Genomic DNA, 19,206 nt, shown 5'->3' with positions numbered 1-19,206 from the left:
ATTAAATCCTAATTCCTATATGATGAGACATCTCCATTCCTTCGGCTTGGGAGGGTATAACTAAATAGCAGGACGTAGTTCTACTGAGTTTTCCTTGGTTGGATTCCTCTGCATACAAGGCTTCGTACCTCCTCTGTAGTGTGTCAGAACTGCATAAAGCATGTAAATCACTTTTGTTTATAGAGCTGTTTGCGTCCTCAGAGGATTATAAAAAATATCTTGGCATCAATGGGTATATGACGCAACACGTAAAATATTGTAACGTTAGAGCTCTGTTCTTACAGTAAGCTTTATCTTTCATTCTTTCGTAGGCTGCTTTTGGTTTCTGTGACATTGCTGTCTATTTATTCAATACATCTCCTGTTGGTGTGTTCAAAGGAAACAGGTAATCTAAGACTTTATTGTGCCATTTCAATGGATTTGTAAAGAAGAAGAGGTGGAAAGTGCTCAGAATAAAGCCAGGTGCTTTGTGAAACATAGAATTTCTATCACTTTGCTGACAGAAAAGAAAGTCCTACCAGATTTTGGGTCAGAAGCCCAGAATTAAAAATAATTTATGTCATGGCAAAGGAGAACAGCATATGAACATCACTGTAAAGAGAAAAATATATATATATCAGAATCACAAATTCTGATATATATATGCTAAAGACTGAATTCTGTCATAGTGAAATGTTTTCAGCAAAGTAGGAGGAACAGCTCAGATAGTTTATTTGCATTACAAAATCTATTCCAAATGAAATTTAATGAGTATTTGTCTACAGTGAAGCTTACGTGAAAATACACCTTGTTGTTAATGGCTAGTTTGAAATTCCTGTTGTAGTTGGAGAAAATAAAAGAGAACTAGTCCCTCTAGAAAAAGAGGTGTATCTCTAAGCAAAACGTATATCTAAACACAGAAATTAGAAGTTTTCTATGGGTTTAAATGCCTTTGTGTTCTCAATCAAAGAGATTCTTTCCTTGAGTAACTATCACTGAAGCCAGAGTTTTAAAATTATCTCTACGTAAGAGCACCAATATATTTTAATATGTAATTTGGATGCAGATGAGTTACTATTATGTACAATGGCAGCAACAGCCTATTTAATTAGGTATGCAGGCCCAACTGTGAACACTTTTGCCCCGTTACTTCCCAGAATCTAAGCCCTGTTTTCTGTGCTGCTGGATCACAGACACAACGCTACATTTAAGGTCAATCTTGTTGTTTATACAAGCTTCAAAGAAGAAATGTCAGCTATAAGGAAACGTAGAGAAAAACAAACAGTGAGATCCATTTTTAAAACAATCTGTTCAGTGTAACATCTGCATTATTTCTCTTTCTGTTCTTGTGAGTCTCAACAGCTTCACCGTGTCCAGTCTTTTTTTTCCTCAGCCTGAATCACAGCCAAGAGAAAAAAACAAAACAAAACAAAAAGCACTTAACTGAAGCACAATCCAATTAATAGTGGAGTTTCACAAGCTTGACAGATATTTAAATTCTTGTTATAATTTACACTGTTCTCTGCTTTTACCAAAACCATACCACATTCTAGAATTCACAAGAACACCATCATTAAAGACTGTAAATCATCTGGTACAGCAGTGACTGCCTTCATTTGGGTCATTTAGTCAAACCAAGCAAAATTACAGAATTACAGTCTGGTGTCTGTTGTGGCCAGGCTGCCAGTGCCAGTCTGTGGTCCCTGTTGTACTGAATTTGGTCTGGAGAGAAGGCTTCCAACCACTCATTGAGATTGCAAACCTAATAGGGATAGTGCCCCTAAAGGTATAGATGGACTCATTAAAGGAATACCTCCATCTCATAAGTGATTGGTAGCCAAAGATAGCATTTACAGATATCAAGAAAACATTCCTCCCTAGGTTTCATCCATAGCAATTACAAGAGAGCTCTCTATTCAGTTGTGACAGGAAGGTATGATTGCAGAGAGGGAATCACAAGTGTTTTGACTCGGCAGCATTTGCCACTGTATTCTTTACCTTTCTCCTCATTTCTTCTTACACAGGCTGCATGGTATATGAAAAGCTCGGTGAGCAGGTTTTCGGTACCCCAGGGAAAATGATTGTCTTTGGATCTACATCTCTTCAAAATGTTGGAGGTAAAGGAGGAGTATTTAAAAAACAACCCACAAACACCTTTATGAAGTTATGCCTACCAACTTGGCAGGTTCCCTCTTCTCCTAGCAATGTCTTGTCTCAGTAACGTTTTGCACATGGCCTTTTAAAAATACTTTATTACTGAATAATCAGTAGTTTATAGTCAGTTACAGTTCTAGACCTTCTAGCTTTACGGGCTGAGACTGGAAAAAGTTCAGCGTGTACTTATTCTGCAAAATATCTCATCTGTTTCCTAAAGTGACTTTCTTCTTCCTCCAGCAATGCTGAGCTATCTCTTCATCGTCAAAAATGAGCTGCCTTCTGCCATAAAGTTTCTAATGAGAGAAGAAGAATCTTTTTCGTAAGTTAAATTCATTTGGATGATTTTAAGAATTTAACATTGTGTAAAGGAAGCTTAAGTAAACATTTATAAAAACTCTTCAGTATTCTTTAGGCTTGACAGATCTTCACAGAAATATTTCTGTGAGTTAAAAACAAACAAGAAAACTTTGGGAAGGAAAGGAGGATGGATAGAAAATGAAAGATGAAGTCATCAACAGTTACTCTTTGCATAGTGGATTTTGGTGCAGAAACATGACTTTTAGAGTGTTGGTAACATTTGAAGATATTGGGAACAAAGCAAATTTCACATTATATGTTTCCCTTCATTCTTCGCATCTTACAGGACTTTTTTGTGCCCCTAAAGCACTGTTGGTAGTATAAAATTCTTCTAATATATGACAGTAGCAGAATATTATTCTTAGATTTCTGCCAATTGTCACTTGACGTTTACCAGCTTCTTTTATAGAGGGATGGTATTCTTCTATAGTAGTAAATATCCTTTATACTGGGTTTCATAATATACTGTAGAGAACCAGAAAAAAATAGAGATCCCATTCCTCAGGCTTCCATACTAAATTGGCCAGATCAGTGGAAATATGACACACTGAACATCACTAATGCTGTATCTGAGTCAGAGCAGTGTCATGTTTTAAGAGCTGGATGCTGAGCACTCTTCTGCAAAGTTCAGACATGGTCCCCATTTTTCCTTCCAAAATATAATGATACTAAAGATGCTTCTGTAACTGCAGCGATCAAAGAGGTCAGCTGAGCGTAAGGAGTGCCAGAAAGGGTTTAAAGTGTGTTCATGGTACTTTCTAAATGTTTTATACAGGGCATGGTACGTGGATGGGCGGATTCTTGTTGTTGCAGTGACGTTTGGTATCATCCTTCCTTTATGTCTCCTTAAGAACTTAGGTAAGATGCAAATAACATTGCAGTAATAAAATAGAGGAGCCCAGACATTGTGCCTCTGACAGTCACACTGGCAAGTCAACTAAAAGTTAAAAATTGTGCTCTCATTGTAATGAGAGTGTACATCTGGTTCGGGAGTATTCTTTGTTTTGAGCATGTGCTCTGTCTGAAATCTCACAGTCTTACAACATGGAAGGTGCCAAATGAAGTCACTTTTGTCCTGCCCAGAATCCTGTGATACATTTGAAATTCATAATACATTTAAATTGTTCCTTTGAGTAAACAATTAAAAAGCAAGATACGTTTAATAAAAATTATTTTGTATAACTTTTTTATTCATTTACTTATTTCAGGGTATCTTGGCTATACCAGTGGATTTTCATTAAGCTGTATGGTTTTTTTCCTGATAGTGGTAAGTTCAGCTTGTTTTGTTAGTTGGATTAGTCGCTTGATAATACTGCAGAATTTCTGAATTTAATTTTAATTTGCTTTTTAGTATTATTTTTAACAGTTAGCTCTTGTTCTAGGTTATTTACAAGAAGTTTCAAATTCCCTGTCTCGAGCCGGGGCTTAATACAACATCACCTATCCTATCAAATAGCTCAGCACATGAGCATATGTGTAAGCCAAAGTATGTTATCTTTAATTCCAAGGTATGTTTCTCTTTATGATACTTATTTTTGATTCACATAATATATACACCCACACCCCATGTCTTAATCAGCTCAGCACCACCTAGGGCCTGCCCTCCGTGCTTCCACACATAACTCTGATGGTGAATGCATGACAGGTGTCCTTGCCCAGTGTTTTGGAGGTGCCATGATGCCTGTAGCTCCTTGCGGCCTTGCTCTGTCACTCCATTCCTTGGGAAACTGAGACAAAGTGAGCACAGAGTGAGCTGCTTTGGTAGCAGGCATGCTAAGGCTGTGAGCTTGAGCTGCCACCGGATAACAAATGCTTTCTTTATGAAAGTTTTCCTTTCTGCTGCTTCTTACTTTCCATGCTGCAACTGAGTGCTTAGGCTGTGTTTCAGCAGACACTGTAAGCCATGCCTGCATCCAAAAGCCAGAAGTAACCCATCTGTCCTGCACACAAACCACTTCTTTGTGACAGGGTATGTGTTTCCATAGCTGTATGGTGAACAAGATGAGGAAAAAGGATACAGTTGAAAGCAAAAATTTGATGGCCTTTCAGCTGGATGCTTTCCTTGATCGCTGCACAGCTGCACAAAATGCTGTGCCAAGAGAGTGCAAAAGAGCAACTGGCTGTAGCTGTGGGAGCAAGAGGATTTCTTCTTCCAGCTGTGCTTGTTTGCAGAGCTCTTGAATGGCACCTTATCCAGTAGGGCACGCTCCTCGGGGTATCACCACTGCGTTCGAAGGGAATGCATATGCATAGTATATGCATGCAAAATTTATTTTTTTTTTAATTCATCCTGCCAGCTTCAGTGCAGCTCACGTTAAATCAGGTGAGCATTTTCATTCAGCCGGGGGCAGCCATCAGCTCAGATCCAATGTGACCTACCAAGAAGCAGTTAACTGGGTGTGTGGTAGCAACACAGGTGTAGGTACAGTTCAGGCAATGTCAAAGGACAGTCATGTTCTCCTGAAGTGTTAGTGTTTACTTCAGAGTTGATAGATGCCCATTAGAAGGAGCAGTCAGTCTGAACTAGGCACACTGGACTTGAGCTTTAGAGATTTGCTCTCAGGGCCAGCAATTTGCCAGTCACTTTAAGCAACTTTGGTACATGAGAGGAAGTCCGTTTTGAGGCTGGCAGGAGCCCTTGGGTCTCTCCGCTCCAGCAGGGACACCCAGAGCAGAGTGGTCAGGACCACATCCAGATGGCTTCTGTGTATCTCCAGGGATGGAGATTCCGCAACAATAGTGCACTGGGAGTGAAGCAGAGAAGGCAGCACAGGCCAGGGTGTGGAAAGGCCCCACTGGAGGGCAAGCAGTGTGTTTTCTGAATCCCACCCCACTGGGCAGCCCCCAAATGGCTTCTGTGGTGATAAGTCTCCTGTGGCCAGCATAAGGAAACCTCCGAGCAGTGGGCAGAGCTGCTTGTAGAGATCCACTCCTTTTATCCTAACAGGAGGACCTTTTTCATGTGATCTCAGCTCGTACTAGTTTCCTGGGGAGAATGGAAGTGCTTGAGCTCTGAGATCATTTATAAAGCTTGGCCAGATGCTGACCACTGAAGCCTGCTCAGATTTTTGGTTGAGCAGTGGGTGAGGCTCCCTTCAGAGGCCATCTATGCTTCATAGTGACATAACGGTCTCTCTCTTTTCCCAAGGAAAAGCATGCTCCCTCCACAGTCCTCCTAGCCCTTTTGTTGTCCTGGGAAATGAAGGGGCTCTGTCTGGTACCTTGAAATATCCATTTATTTGTAAGTTCTGCATTCCTCTTCTCTTTTCTTACAGTCTGGATATGGGCTTCATCTCCAGGACTTCAGCCTTAGCACCATGGGTGTGCACCCCTCTCCATTCCGAGGCAGGGTAGTGTAGCAGTGATCCACCATACGTCCCTGTTACATGTGGCAGCATGTTGGTGGAGGTGGCAATAGCTGGGCAGGGAGACCCCTGTCTGGAAGCAATCCCACAGCCACGTGGCATCCACTGCTGTGCGCTGAGGACAAAGTCAGGACTGGGCTTGGGTGGCCAACACCAAGATGTTGTCCTCCTCTTGGAAGAGTGTTGCTCTCCATATTTTGTTAAATATGTGCCAGCTGACAGGTCTCCTGCCTTCTCTGAAAAGGGTTCTCGACATTCATTTGAAGAGGCCAGATAGCTGGGAGCTGAGGTAGTTGAACACAGATCATTTCTTCATACTGCTGGGAAAAATACTTGTTTTTCTTAACTTTTTGTCTGAAATTCTCTCTGAACAGACTGTGTATGCTTTGCCCACCATTGCTTTCGCGTTCGTGTGCCACCCATCAGTCCTTCCAATATACAGTGAACTTAAAGAGTAAGCCTTTCTCTTTTATTTTATTTTTTTTCCAGTTAATTGTTTTCACTGTTTTGCATGGAAAATGTTAGTGCAGAGGTGCTCTGAGTCATTCTTACCATTCGGAGGAGATGTGCTTCAGTAAAACCAAACAAGTCAATGAGTGTGACTGTCAGCTAGGAAAGCTGGACTCCCAGAGGTGTCGTTGGGGTGGAGAGAAGCTGAGGATAATGCAGTAAATGGGGAGTTTTCTCTGGAAGTACATGGCAGCCTGGGGAGAGCCAAGTTGTGTCGACTGCTGTTATTTTGCATAGGAAGGAGACGTGTGTTCAGCCCACGGCATTTGTTCCAGTGTAACTAAAAATCTGGTGTGGTACCAGAAACAAAAATGATTTTCTGCCTTGCCTGTGCTATTGTGTTGTTGCCAGAATGCCCAACTTGTGGCCTTGAACAGGGTTGTGCAGAGCTGGAGCTTGGCCCTGCTGCATCCTGGCTGGGGCAGGGAACAGCATGGGGCTGACGTGGAGCCCTGGGCCCTGGAAGTGGGAAGGAGGGACCAAAGGGAGGGTTATGAACAGCCAGACCCATAGGGATCCTCATGATGTGCTCAAAGCTGGGCACTTTGTATTTCACTTGAGTTCATCAGGTTCTCTGGGGCCTTTTTAGTGTATCCCTGCATGTATTTAAAAGTCTCTCTATATAGAGATATATGTACTGTTTCACAGCAAATATCTAAAAATGAAATATTTACATTTAATCAATGTACTGCAGTGGTCTGTATGCGTCCATGATTTTCTACCCGTGGCAATACAGATATTTTTTTGCAAACATTCAGAATGTTGTTTTTGGAGAGTTTTTTTTCTGTGTGTATATTTACTCTCCATTTATTTTGGCCTTTGAATTTAATTACTGAAGTATTTAAGGGCTCTCCCTGCCCACTCAAATTTCCCTTCTCTCTGTTTACAAGAGTATGGCTAGGGAGCAGAGCCATGGGGTGGTCACAGCATTTCTGGGCTTAAACTCCAAGTTAGATCCATTGCCCCCACCTTTCTCTTCCTTGTGCAGCTGTCAGTGAATGCCTGTTTTAAATGAAAATGAATTCATGAGTCTCTCCAGGATTGATATGTTTATACAAAGACTTGATACATTTTTAATCAGCTATTCAGAAATGCAATCCAACTGTTTTATATGTTCCCTTCTTTTTTTTTTTTTTCTTTTTCCAGCCGTTCACAGAAAAAAATGCAGTTGGTTTCAAATATCTCATTTTTTGCCATGTTTGTGATGTACTTTATGACTGCCATATTTGGCTATTTGACTTTCTATGGTAAGTATGCAGAAAGAGAACACATGTGAAATCAGTAGTGAATCCCGACTGGAAAGTCCCGTTCACTTACATTCCAATACTTCTTCAAAGCTTTTTCGGTAGGGTTTTCATACTGAAGGTACAGACCCTTTCCTCTCTTCCCCCTGAGATGAGAAGCACAAGTGAAAATAGTATTTACAGTAGGCATATTCAGAATATGAGGAGGTTTATTTAGTAGAATTGGGGATTAACTGGGCCCTACCAAGGCTTTTGTTCCATGGTCCTTACCTGGGTGGGCTTTTTTTTTTGTATGCATTGGTAATAACTGATGTGTGACTGCATAAAATGAGGAAGGTTTGAAAACAGGTTCTAGGAATTAGATATCAAATGAGCCATTGCAGGATTTTTTGTTTTCTTATTTGACTTTTTCACCATAGACAAAACACTACATATTTTCCTTATGTCCTTAGGGTTCACCCCTTCGGTTTTTGGTTAAATAAATTGGCTGCAAAGGGTGGGGAAGCCCAGAGGGTTGTCCTAGCTCAGCAGCTAAGCATGGCTATAGCAGTGTCTGGGACTTGCGCTGCGTCTCTTCATAAATATTGGTTAAGTTAGTGACACAAACAAACTGTGTTGTATTGCTGTCCTAAAGGAGCAGATATAACTATTAAGTAAATAGGATAAAAAATGAACGTGGCCCAGGAAGCTACTCCCATTTCCCAGTATCATGGAAAAGTTGAAGCGCAGTGTGTTTGCTCGTAGACCGTTAAGGGGTTATGAGACAGATGACTCAACTGACATTTGTCTTTTATCTCAGAGTCGCCTAAAGGTCATCAGTCTTCTCCAGTATATATTCTATATTCCAAGTGACCTTTTTGTTACAGTCTCCCCATTTGTGACACCATTCATTGTGAGGCACATATTGCAAAAGAAGGAAAATAAGTAAATATGAAATTTGGCTTTTTTTTTTTCCAAAGGTGTACCTATCTCAATTTTCTCAGGCTCATAACGCCTCGAGCCTTCCTGTGTTGAAGTAATTTGAGGTTCTCAGTTGTGATTTTCCCAAGAAAACTGATGGAAATAAAGAGTTATCTATCTGCTGCAAGTGACAGCAGCAGCAGCTGTTCTCATCTGTCTGCTGCTTGCTAGAACATTTACAGAAACACAACAGATCAGTAGCCCCGGGAGGGCAGTGGGAGTGAATCAGCATGGACCCTTTGTCTTTGGCAGGAAGGAAGTTTTGGTGAGGTCACCCCAGGGATGTGAGGAGGCACATACCCATAGGGACCACTCTGGGAACCTCTCACACTCCATGGAGGAGGCAGAGGCTGCATCCTCCTGACCCTGGAAGGGAGAGGAATTTCCCTGTGGAGCAGGCATCCCTGCACATGGACACCATGTGCTTCCACACAGCTCCACTGGGGCTCATACAAACACTGGCAGTCTCAGAGTTAGTGCCACAAGAAACAGCACAAAAAGGAGCCTAGGGAATATCAGCCCCCCTCCACTCCATTCCTCCTTGCCCTTGGGACTGACAAGATTTTGCCTTTTGTATGTGCACTTAGTTTTCTAACCTCTTCCCTAGCTGGGTAAGACCAGGGTTTTTATTTTGTCCATTTCATTTTTACACCAGTAGTGCTTGTCTGTTTGCTGTGTTCTCGAAAGTGTTGCAGTTATGACTATATTTACATTGCAGAATTACAGAAAAGAGGTGTTTTTCTTCCCCTAAAAGGTCACTGTGGTTGGGCTCTGTGGTGTATCTAGCTGAAAGGAAAACAGACCTTCAACTGTAAGCCTTGCCTTTCACTTCCTACCCGGCTGCAGCCCGTGAGCGGTACAGAAGTTGCAGTCTGTGCTCGCAGGAGCAGAGTAAGCTCTGTGTCGCAGAAGCTGTGCATGTGCCCGGCTTGAAAATCCCACTCCTAACCTGCAGGGAGGTGGGAGAGTGTTTTTTTTCTCCTGGTTGGAATTCAGGCGCTGCGGAGAGGTGTTGAGAGGTGGTCTCGCCCCAGGAGGATGCCCCGGGGGGAGCACAGGAGTTTCGCTGCAGGGCGGCTCTCTGCCTTCAAGAATAGAGGAGGTTGTACCAAGATTTTGATCTACACATGCCCACCGAGTTCCACTTACGGACTTCGGTTTAAGAGCTATTACAGTTTACTGTCAGCTTTCTAAGATTAGCAGACAGAAACAAAACACAAGCTGTTCTAAAACAGGGCAGCGAGTGTGGTTCTGTGGTGTGTTTCACAGCCGCCTCCCTGAGTTGCCTTGCCTAAATACTAGAAAGACACAAAGCAAGCACGTAGGTCCCCCAGCGACTTGCTTTCCCTGTCCATTACCAGTATGTAAACAGAGCGCAAAGGAAGCATTTTTGCAGGAGGGCTTTTTAAAGCAAGGCCAGCGCCTTCCCGCTAGCACCCCAGCATGCTCCCTTGGGCACGCTGGTTGCGCAGTGCGCACTGGCTATGCTGTGGGCACCGTAAGGGGCAGCAGGTTCAAGAGAAAATTCAGAAGGGCAGCCCTCTGTGGAGCTGCCCAGGGGTGTGAGTGCAGATGTCACAACATCCCACAGGGAGCTGACCTCAGACAGGTTTTGTTCTTGTTTGAAAACAGAGGCACTGCTCTGTGCTGGGAGTTTACTTGCTGTTTTGACTGATTTAGCTCAACCCTGTAATTTGTATTTAACTCAACCATTGCAGTGCATGTGGTTATTTTTATATCATTTCAAACTTTAAAAACAAGCCCACAGAACTGATTAGAAGTAGCTAATTTTACTTGAATTATTTTTCATATGTATGTATATATTTAAGAAAGTTTTGGTGTATGTCTCACTGTTGTCTTTCCTACAGTGAAAATCACCTTAGACTTAAGCATGTGCTGTCCTGAATTAGGATGCATTCCTTAATCAGGCCTCCAAAGGATTAATCTGGAATAATGAGATCATTAAGATTTGGTTCAAAATGCTGTTTTAACTCAAGAACGTTCATTCCATACTCTTGTTTGCAGATAAATCACTTGTTGTTCAAGAAGTCTGTTGTTAAGCAATGATTTTTGTAAACTAATTGCCTCCTTGCCAGAACTCTTACCTAATTGTCTTTTCCATAGAAAATGTGCAGTCAGATCTGCTTCACAAGTACCAGAGTAAAGACGACATTCTCATCCTGACAGTGCGCTTGGCTGTGATTGTTGCAGTTATACTCACAGTGCCAGTGCTGTTTTTCACTGTAAGTAAAAGTCTCCACACGATTTGGAAGTAGATGATCTCTGTACACATTGGATCTTTTCAGAACAGTCCAGCCATTTCCTAGTCATTAACGTTGCAGCTACCAAACAACCCGAGCTTGGATCAGTCTTTTCCCACACCGGGTTCCCAGTGACTTCTTGAGAGCTTCTCCCTGCAGGAAATATATGAATCACTTTTAGTTTTAAACTGAATCCACAAGGGCCCTCTCTTCCTTCACGTGATTTCACTGGAGCAGGCTGAGAGGTGAAGTTCATTATCCCAAAAGGCATGGTAGAAAGGGAGGAATATCCTTCGGATGCATCTACACATACATTTTTGAAATACCAGCGTAATTGCAAGGATTATCTCAAAAGGCAATAGATCAGAGTCCATAAATTTTCTGCTAGATTCGTGTAGAGCTTGTTGTCACATGAAGAACCGGTTAAAATAATCATGGGGAGCCTTGACCTGGCTGATGGACTGCTCCTAACCAAGAACTCTCTTTTCCTACAGGTGCGTTCATCATTATTCGAGCTGGCAAGAAAAACAAAATTTGACTTATGCCGTCATGTCGTGGTTACTTTTGTTCTTTTGGTTATCATCAACCTGTTAGTCATTTTTATCCCGACCATGAAGGATATTTTTGGAGTCGTAGGTACAGTATCCTGCCTTTGTACTACCAGTACAGAACTGTTGCTAATTAGTGACATAATTATGGTGTTGGCAACTAATAATACTCACTCATTTGAATTTTGCAGGGGTCACTTCTGCCAATATGCTGATTTTCATTCTTCCTTCATCACTGTATTTAAAAATTACACATCAGGATGGAGCAAAATTTACTCAGAGGATTTGGGTATGCATTCTTTTCTGATCTGTGCAAAGCGTTTTGCATGCCATTCCTTAAAATGAGTTAGATAGAAAGCCTGCTTAATCTGAACACGTGTGAGCTGTTTCTCCTGACTTTCCATTCTTGCCTCCATTAGCTGGCAGCCTCACTTGCCCCTTTTCATTTGCCCTGTGTGTCTCCTGGTGCACGGCTCCCCTGTGCACCAGGGCCCTTCTCTGTGGAGTGAGGAACTCTTACCTCTGGGGGAGCAGCAGCTCTGCAAGCAACCACAGTTATAGCCAAGGTGTGGGTGTCCCTCCAGCTGCCTCTGGCAGCCCTTTCAGCCCAGCGAGTTTCTGCCTTTCGGTATGCTGAATCAGAAGGCATTCAGCACGTTGCGCATCCAGGCTTTGAGGAGAGTGAAGCTGATAAGTCCTAAAGGCAGACTCACTTAATCCTTTTTAGGGATGGTTGGCGTCTAACAAGTGAATTGAAAGGGGAAAAATTGTTTTTTATGTTCAGCAAGTAATTATTAACAACAGTAATCTGTTTAATTATCTGTGGGTCTCGTCTTCACCAGAAGACATCTCCCATTTTAGCTCATGGTTTTGATACAACACCTTGTAAATCTCCTTAAGAAAATTTAACACAATTGAATTAATTGTCCTTTCTCTTTGTTCATTAATTTTCTCTTCTTTTTGTTTCAGGCTTCCCTTTTCTTGGCACTAGGGATAATGTTTTCCCTAGTGAGCATCCCATTGGTCATCTATGACTGGGTACAGTCAGGAGGTAGTACTGAAGGCAGCAACTGAAGTTGACCTTCTGAAAAGGAGACATGCCTGTTTGCTACACACCAAAATCGCAACCATCCATTCTGTTATCTATTCTACCTTTTGTGAGTTTACTCAAATCAAATCCAAATAATGATTTTCCAGTACTGAAAATGCTGTTTTGGGTATATTTCCTTGCAGAAAACAGACCCGTTATTCCAACAGGCATATCACTCTGTCCCACAATACTGAGTAATCAGATAAGCACCAATTCTGTGTTGTCTGCAAGACTATATAGAGTATTGCTCATAGGAATTCATCACAATTTGTTTTTCCTCTTCCACCCATGAACTGCATTGTTCTGTTATTATTCTTAGCCCTTGAACCATGAGCTCTGCTCCTTTAGAGCAGCAACATTTGTTATCAATTCCAGCTGGAGTGATTATCCCAAATGTCATCAGTTCACTCCCTTTCCCATTGCATTTTAACAAAAACTGCTTTTGAATTGTATGCATTCGGTTGGTTTGTTTGTTTGTTCTTTTGCTGTTTTGTACACCATTTGCCTCACAAACTAAGTGTAGCATTCTGGATATGGATACAAAAAGCACCACCAGAGGATAAACGAGCGCTGTATAAACTTAGTTCCTAAATCTGGTGCTTCTCTTTCTAATGTTGCAGTGGAGGAGCCAGACCTTGGCTTGGCTCATTTGTTGCTTTGAGAAGCAGGCCTGTGTGTGTGTGTGTGTGTGTGTGTTTGCAAAGGGGTACAAGGAGCTGGATTAGGATGATCATCATCAGCCACCATTTCCCTGCTGCTTTTCAGTTTGCACCTGTCCACCAATAGCCAGGATGCTCAGCAATGAGTACCTGAACCTAAAGAGAAGCAGATGCTCAGAGATTTCCATAGGAAGTCTGCATTTCTTTCAGCATCAAACTGCTCACTAATGCCCTGCTCATCTCAGAAAACAATGGCAGGCTCCAGTTTTATCAAAACCTACACATTTAATTATACCTCATGCCTTTTGCATTCTTGGATTCATTAGTACACACCTAGGGTGACCTTGCAGAGATTTGCTCCTCTCGTATTTCATCCTCCTCCCTCTGAAGTCAGCAGGGTTTCTGACTGCATCTGGAGCAGGATCTGACTCACCCTACTGAACTACCAGATTTCTAATGGAATTGGAAGCCTGTAGAATTTCTTTCAAATAACATAAACACTTTGCAATATTGAAATGTTTTGTTTACATTTCACATCAATTCTTTAAAACAATACAGAAAAGACATTCAATTACTACTAGCAGAAACACTGTAACTTGTATCTGTTGTCCACAAGTATTTGCCTAATGCCTTATAGCTGGTGTAGAGAACTACTTATAGAGATTCAAATGCTAAGCAGGTGATTGTTGACCATCCTCAGCAGACATTTATTAGTGCACTGCCAGCAGCATAATTGTGTTCACTTCGTATCATTCATCCTGTGAGCTAAAATGTGTCTGAGTTTTGCTCTCAGAAGATGAAACTGGCTCTTACTGAAAAAAAAACCTGAAGGCTGAAGGAAGCCCTAGGTCACATCCAAGGGCTAAGTAATGCTCTAAGTAATGTGTGTTTGAGATGTACCTGTCAGTGTGCAGTGACCCTCTGGCTCCCACTGTAGCTGTGGGAGGAGCCTGTAGTTAACAGCACTGCCTGTGGGTAAACTGTCATTACAGCTTGTTCTTTTTAAGGTTAGGGATGGAGAATTCAGGGTCTTGGGATTTCTGCAAGCTATTGAATTACCTCAGTTGCCCCCACTTTGTCCTACATGGCTTGAAGGCACTGAACCCAGTTGAGACCCCAGAGCCTTCCCAGGACCTTGAGAGTTGGTTTCTAAGGGTAACATACAGAGAGGTTAGTTTGGGGCATTGCTTGGAATTTAGGCATCAGCATGTGGAGAGGTCCTTGGAGCAAGAGGAAAACCGTAAGTCCCCTCCTTCTAACAAAAGACCTGCTGATTTAGAGTGGAGCTCCCTCAGTCTGTCTTGACCTGCTAGATTTATATTCCAAGCAATACAGGCTCCCAGCAAAGTCTCCAGCATGACGTCCTTCCTCCCATGCAGCCTAGTGTTTAAAACATGAATAGCTAAGCTAGATGGACCCAAAGGCTGAGGCAGGCTGAGGATCAGCAGCTAACACTTTCCAGCAACTGACCTCTAACCTGTCCTCTTTATGTGACCGCTTTCATCAGGTGGGCTCTCATTCACTGTAGCCTACAAGTCTAGGTGCTAGTGAAAGTCTAGAGAGAAGAATTAGTTCTTGCCATCTCCTCTCAGATCATTCCCTGCATCTTCCAGCTTGAGATGTCATTTGTGGCTTCCCTTTTAGAGGCATCCACAAAGGCAGCCATAGCAGGAGCATGGTTTGAAACTTTGAATCAAAAAGACACATTACCATGTGGAGGACATGGGGCAATGGTTTTAAACTGGAGAAGGTTGGAATTAGATTGGAAGGAAGAAGTTCTTCATGATGAGAATGGTGAGGCGCTGGAACGGGCTACTCAGAGAAGCTGTGGATGCTCCATCCCTGCCTTTGTTCAAGATCAAGTTGGATTGGGCTTTAAGCAACCTGGCATAGTAGAAGGTGTCCCTTCCCATGTCAGTGGTGTTGAACTAGATCATCTTTAAAGATCCCTTCCAGTGCAAACCACTTGATCATGCTATTATTAGCTTGCTGCAGTCATGTGTCAAGGTCCAAGGCACTTTATAATCTCTCTGGATTTCATCCCAATAAGCCTAACTCAGACCTGAGAATACTGTATAGTGTTATCCTCATAATGCTCCAACGCCCTTCTGTTTTTTTTCCCCTTTATCCTTCTACTACTGATCTTTGAGCAGTGATGCACTGTGCACTGGGAGGCTGTGAAAGAGGAGATCCTGGGAGTGATTTTCAAACATTTAGGTAGAATCTAGAGGTCTGATCTGCTGCACAGAGTCCCAGCATGATCACAACTATGTTTTCCCTTCTTTCCCTTCCCCATGTTGTGTAGTCTTGTGTACTACACTTTGACTTGAGGGGCTGTTGGATGTCTGATTGCTCCATGCTTCTTCCTGAGTCTCCTCCACGACAAACCATCTCCCTCCTCTTTGTTCTTCAGCCTTACTCCTTTTCCTGGTTTATTTGTATACTGGAGTTTTACTGGATAATTAGGGAGAAGAATGATCTGGGTGTGTGCACAGAGGGAAATTACCCAAGGTACTGTACCATCAAAGCATATTTTAGATACTAAAAGACAGATACGTGAAATACTGAGTCTTCAATTAGGCTTCATTTCTGGGTCTGTGGGGAAAAAAATAAAATAGAGGGAATTTTGCTTAGGCTGATTACTGGCATCATATTTATAGATATTTATGGAAAGGAATCATGTGTTTATTGATGTCTGTGGTAATGAACGTGAAATAACGTGCTTTTTGTTTTCTCATCAGGTTTATACATTCTTAACAGAATGCAATAGACCCTGCTGTAACTGTCAACATCAGTGATGGATGACAATATTTGTATGAGGTTATCTGTAAAATGTACTGCTGTTATTCAGTTCATTTGGAATAGTGAACTTGTAGCCAACAATGTACGAGTCCCACATTTTAGCTAGGATCTAAAGAGCACAGTGAAATGCTGTAGGAGTTTCTCTGTTGTTAAATTAATAGGATCCAGAGTACCGTATCTACTTAGTAGGTGGTAGCATGCTTTCTTTTCATAGAGAGTTTATCACTGTCGTGAGCACTGCAGATTTCATAGACTGGATGAAAAATTGCTCCTAGTAAGTGCAGCAAAATACTTTAAACTTCTCTTTTGCTTAATAGCAACAGCTGAGTGGTGAGAGACAAGGAAGGAGTAATTAGAAGCAGGGGCTTCTAGTAAGATCGAAGGAGTTAATCCTACACTGAAAAGACAGACTTGCTGCCTCTCCTAGTCCACAGCACACTGCAAAGAAAACAGTTTTGAGCTTAAACCACCCTTTCGGTTGCAGAATACAACTGTCTTTCTCTGGCTGGCAGCAAACATGCCTAATAAGTAAAAACACAGTGGGTTGTTATTTGAGAACAGTGTGATGAAAGCTGTGATCTCTCTGGGTGATGCTTGCTCCTGGTCAGAGAGCCAATGTCAAATCTGTGCACTAGCACAGCTCGTAAGTAGAATTCACACAGACTCAAGCAGTGCCCGGCCCCTGTGTGGAGCTGGGGGGGAAAGGCCAGCCCCATCCTGTGAGGGCAGGGACACCCACCTGTCCTTGAAGGCTGCTGTCCTGAGCTGCATACAGATCCATAGCTTGCGCTCCCCTTGGAACAGGTCATTTGTGCAAATGCAGTTTTGATGTTACATGGCTTTTGTCTGTACATCTGCCTTACGAGGCATAAGCACCACAGTTCTCTCTGATACTGAGTATTAACAATAGCAACCAATGGTATCTCTAGTTCGTCGTTAATTTAATATGTTTCTTTGCTTGAACCTTACATTAAGGCTAAAGAGCATCTTGGTCAAAACAAAACTCTTTCCATGTGGTGTTATCCCACCTCCAGTCCTAATGTCTCACCCCGGTGCCTTTAGGAGAGAGGCACAGCAGAATGTATTCAGGTCCATCAGCAGTTCCACAAGATGGCTTTATCTCCTGGTACCAGGCTGCTCGCTTAAACAGTTCCTGAGAGCACCTGGCATCAGGAAAGTCCTTATATCCTATAAGGTACACAAAGAATGTTTTATTTGTATCTAATGTAAGGATTTCTGTAACAAACTGTGAAAAAAAAAAAAAAAAAAGAAAAAAAAGGAAAAAAAAAAGATAATGGATTAATAAAAAGTACAGGGCTGGAAAGGTCTAGAATTCACAAATTGTACACATGCCTATGTTACTGAAGACAAATCTATGCAGTTGTGTTTTACTGTAGGAAATTTCATTTTTATGTACATATATATATTGTAAATAAATAGGATGCTGTATATTTTTGCAGTTGTTTATCCCCTATGATATATGAGTGTTGAGATAGGCTCTGCATATTAAGAATAATTTTAATAGAAATACAAATGCTTTAGCTTCAGACTTAGCAGAATCTATATCTTTTCCTTTCTTCCCAGAGTTGGCGATTTGAATCCTGAACTTGAAATTATAATGACGTTGCTAATGTAAAAATAGCAAAAAAGAAAAAAAGAAAAAAAAAAAAAGGAAAAAACTCAAAAAAGGTCCAATGAAATTGCTAGGTTTAATTGCAGCACATCTCCCTGGTTTCTCCGTAGCAAGTCTCTCCTAGCACAGAGGGCACATGTAATGCCCTCAGTACCTCAGCTGAGGTCAGGTGGCAGCAGCACGCTGACACAGCCTTAATGCAGAAAGTGGAGTAAGCTGCAGCCAACAACCTGCCCTAATGTTTCGCCACTTTGGTTTTCGGGCATAGCTGTCAGTATTTTCCATGGAAGGCAACTAGAACAGATAGAAGTCGGGCAAGGACTTCTGTACTTCCTTTTCAACCAGCAAAAATGTAGTTGAGACATGAAGTATCACATGCCAGGGTAGGTGACAAACACGGCAATTGGTGCAGTTTTAGCCTGTGGCCCTCAGCTGCCCCACCACAGCCCCAGGCAGACACTGCTGTCTGTAACCACAACGCCAGCACCTCCTGTGCTGGGAGAGTATCAGCCGCACAGGGATGGCTTGCAACTCCCTCTGTATGTATGATGAACCGGACGCCAGCATTTTGTTCAGGGGATGGCTGTGTGTCCAGGGTGCAGGGGATGGAAGGGAACCACTGTTGTGTAAGTCCCAAGAGTGCCTCCACAGGAGTGCAGCCTTGGTCCTGCAGGCATAGAGTCTCGCTGGTAAAGCACAGGAACGTGTTTTTCAGGATTGATGGAAATCGGAGGTTGAGAAATGCATCTAAAAATAATTGTATTTTTTCCATGTTTAGTTTATGATCTTGGATGAAAATGAAACTTGAAATAACATTTGCTTTCACCATGAGCACAAATTTGAGGAAAAAATTATATGCAGTCGCTTCTACAGAGCTTTCCAAATTACTTGTACCTTTTGTTTTCACTGTTACAGCCAACAAAATACAAACCGTAAAGGTATGTTTCCACAAGACTTGAACTTGTTTATAGAAATCTGTTTATAGCATCCCAAGGTACGTTAAGGCTCACCCAGACCCAATGTAAACAGTACTGTTTGAGTGATGTACATTCGATATGAGCTCATCTCTAATAGGGTGTTCAAGTGAGTGATCGGTAACATTTTGCTCCTGCTATCGTCATCATACTTTGTGCTCTTCATGTTCAAATAAATGATGCAGTTTTCAGTTTCAGTGTGTAAATAAACTTAAAAGAAAAATGTATTATGTTCTGTAATCTCTCTGTTACCTCTATAGATTTTGAACATTAAAATTGTGATCTAAACTAACATCTGGGCAATAGTCATTCTTTGAAGGGGATGAATGTATATCATTTTAATCCCCTAAACAGGATGTGTTCCCAGCTCTTACGCAAGTGTTTCCACTGAACTCGGGGCTTGCAGCTCTGTGAAGCCAATTCCATAAGACCTGGTGTAAAATATAGGGCACAACAATACATGGCTGTGGAGATGAAATTTCTGATGGAGCTTTAGAGGGACTTAAAGCTAGGACTTAGTGTCACCACAGAACAGAGCTGCTAATCAGTGCTTCCTTCCGTCCATTCCCTGAAGAATGTCCACACTGACCAGTTTTTTTTCAGTGTAAAGCTATAAGGCCTCCTGTACTTGGGTTTGAGCTCAGATGCCAAAATAGTGTCTGGAACA

At 42.0% G+C, this 19,206-nt stretch overlaps 1 protein-coding gene across 2 annotated transcripts in view; it reads left to right on the top strand.

The window, feature by feature from the left end:
- SLC38A1 (solute carrier family 38 member 1) overlaps positions 1-18,823 on the top strand; it is a 38,269-nt gene extending 19,446 nt beyond the window's left edge. The window contains exons 5-17 of one of the 2 annotated variants that reach the window (XR_011902617.1): positions 312-385; positions 2,004-2,096; positions 2,374-2,455; positions 3,269-3,351; positions 3,702-3,760; positions 3,876-4,001; positions 6,233-6,312; positions 7,515-7,615; positions 10,697-10,815; positions 11,328-11,469; positions 11,573-11,670; positions 12,351-12,538; positions 15,872-18,823. Coding sequence is in view for 1 of the 2 variants with exons in the window: in XM_072326645.1 (XP_072182746.1) it covers positions 312-385; positions 2,004-2,096; positions 2,374-2,455; positions 3,269-3,351; positions 3,702-3,760; positions 3,876-4,001; positions 6,233-6,312; positions 7,515-7,615; positions 10,697-10,815; positions 11,328-11,469; positions 11,573-11,670; positions 12,351-12,455 (1,162 nt within the window). In the remaining variant the exon portion in view is untranslated. Of the gene's footprint in view, positions 1-311; positions 386-2,003; positions 2,097-2,373; positions 2,456-3,268; positions 3,352-3,701; positions 3,761-3,875; positions 4,002-6,232; positions 6,313-7,514; positions 7,616-10,696; positions 10,816-11,327; positions 11,470-11,572; positions 11,671-12,350 lie in introns of both variants that reach the window. The other variant, XM_072326645.1, reaches the window with a different exon arrangement.
- The last annotated feature ends 383 nt before the right edge of the window (positions 18,824-19,206 follow it).

Source organism: Excalfactoria chinensis, chromosome 1 (assembly GCF_039878825.1).
Source record: "Excalfactoria chinensis isolate bCotChi1 chromosome 1, bCotChi1.hap2, whole genome shotgun sequence".
NCBI classification, from domain to species: domain Eukaryota; kingdom Metazoa; phylum Chordata; class Aves; order Galliformes; family Phasianidae; genus Excalfactoria; species Excalfactoria chinensis.
The sequence above is the reverse complement of the archived record's forward strand: the minus strand, read 5'-3'. Positions and strand labels throughout refer to the sequence as shown.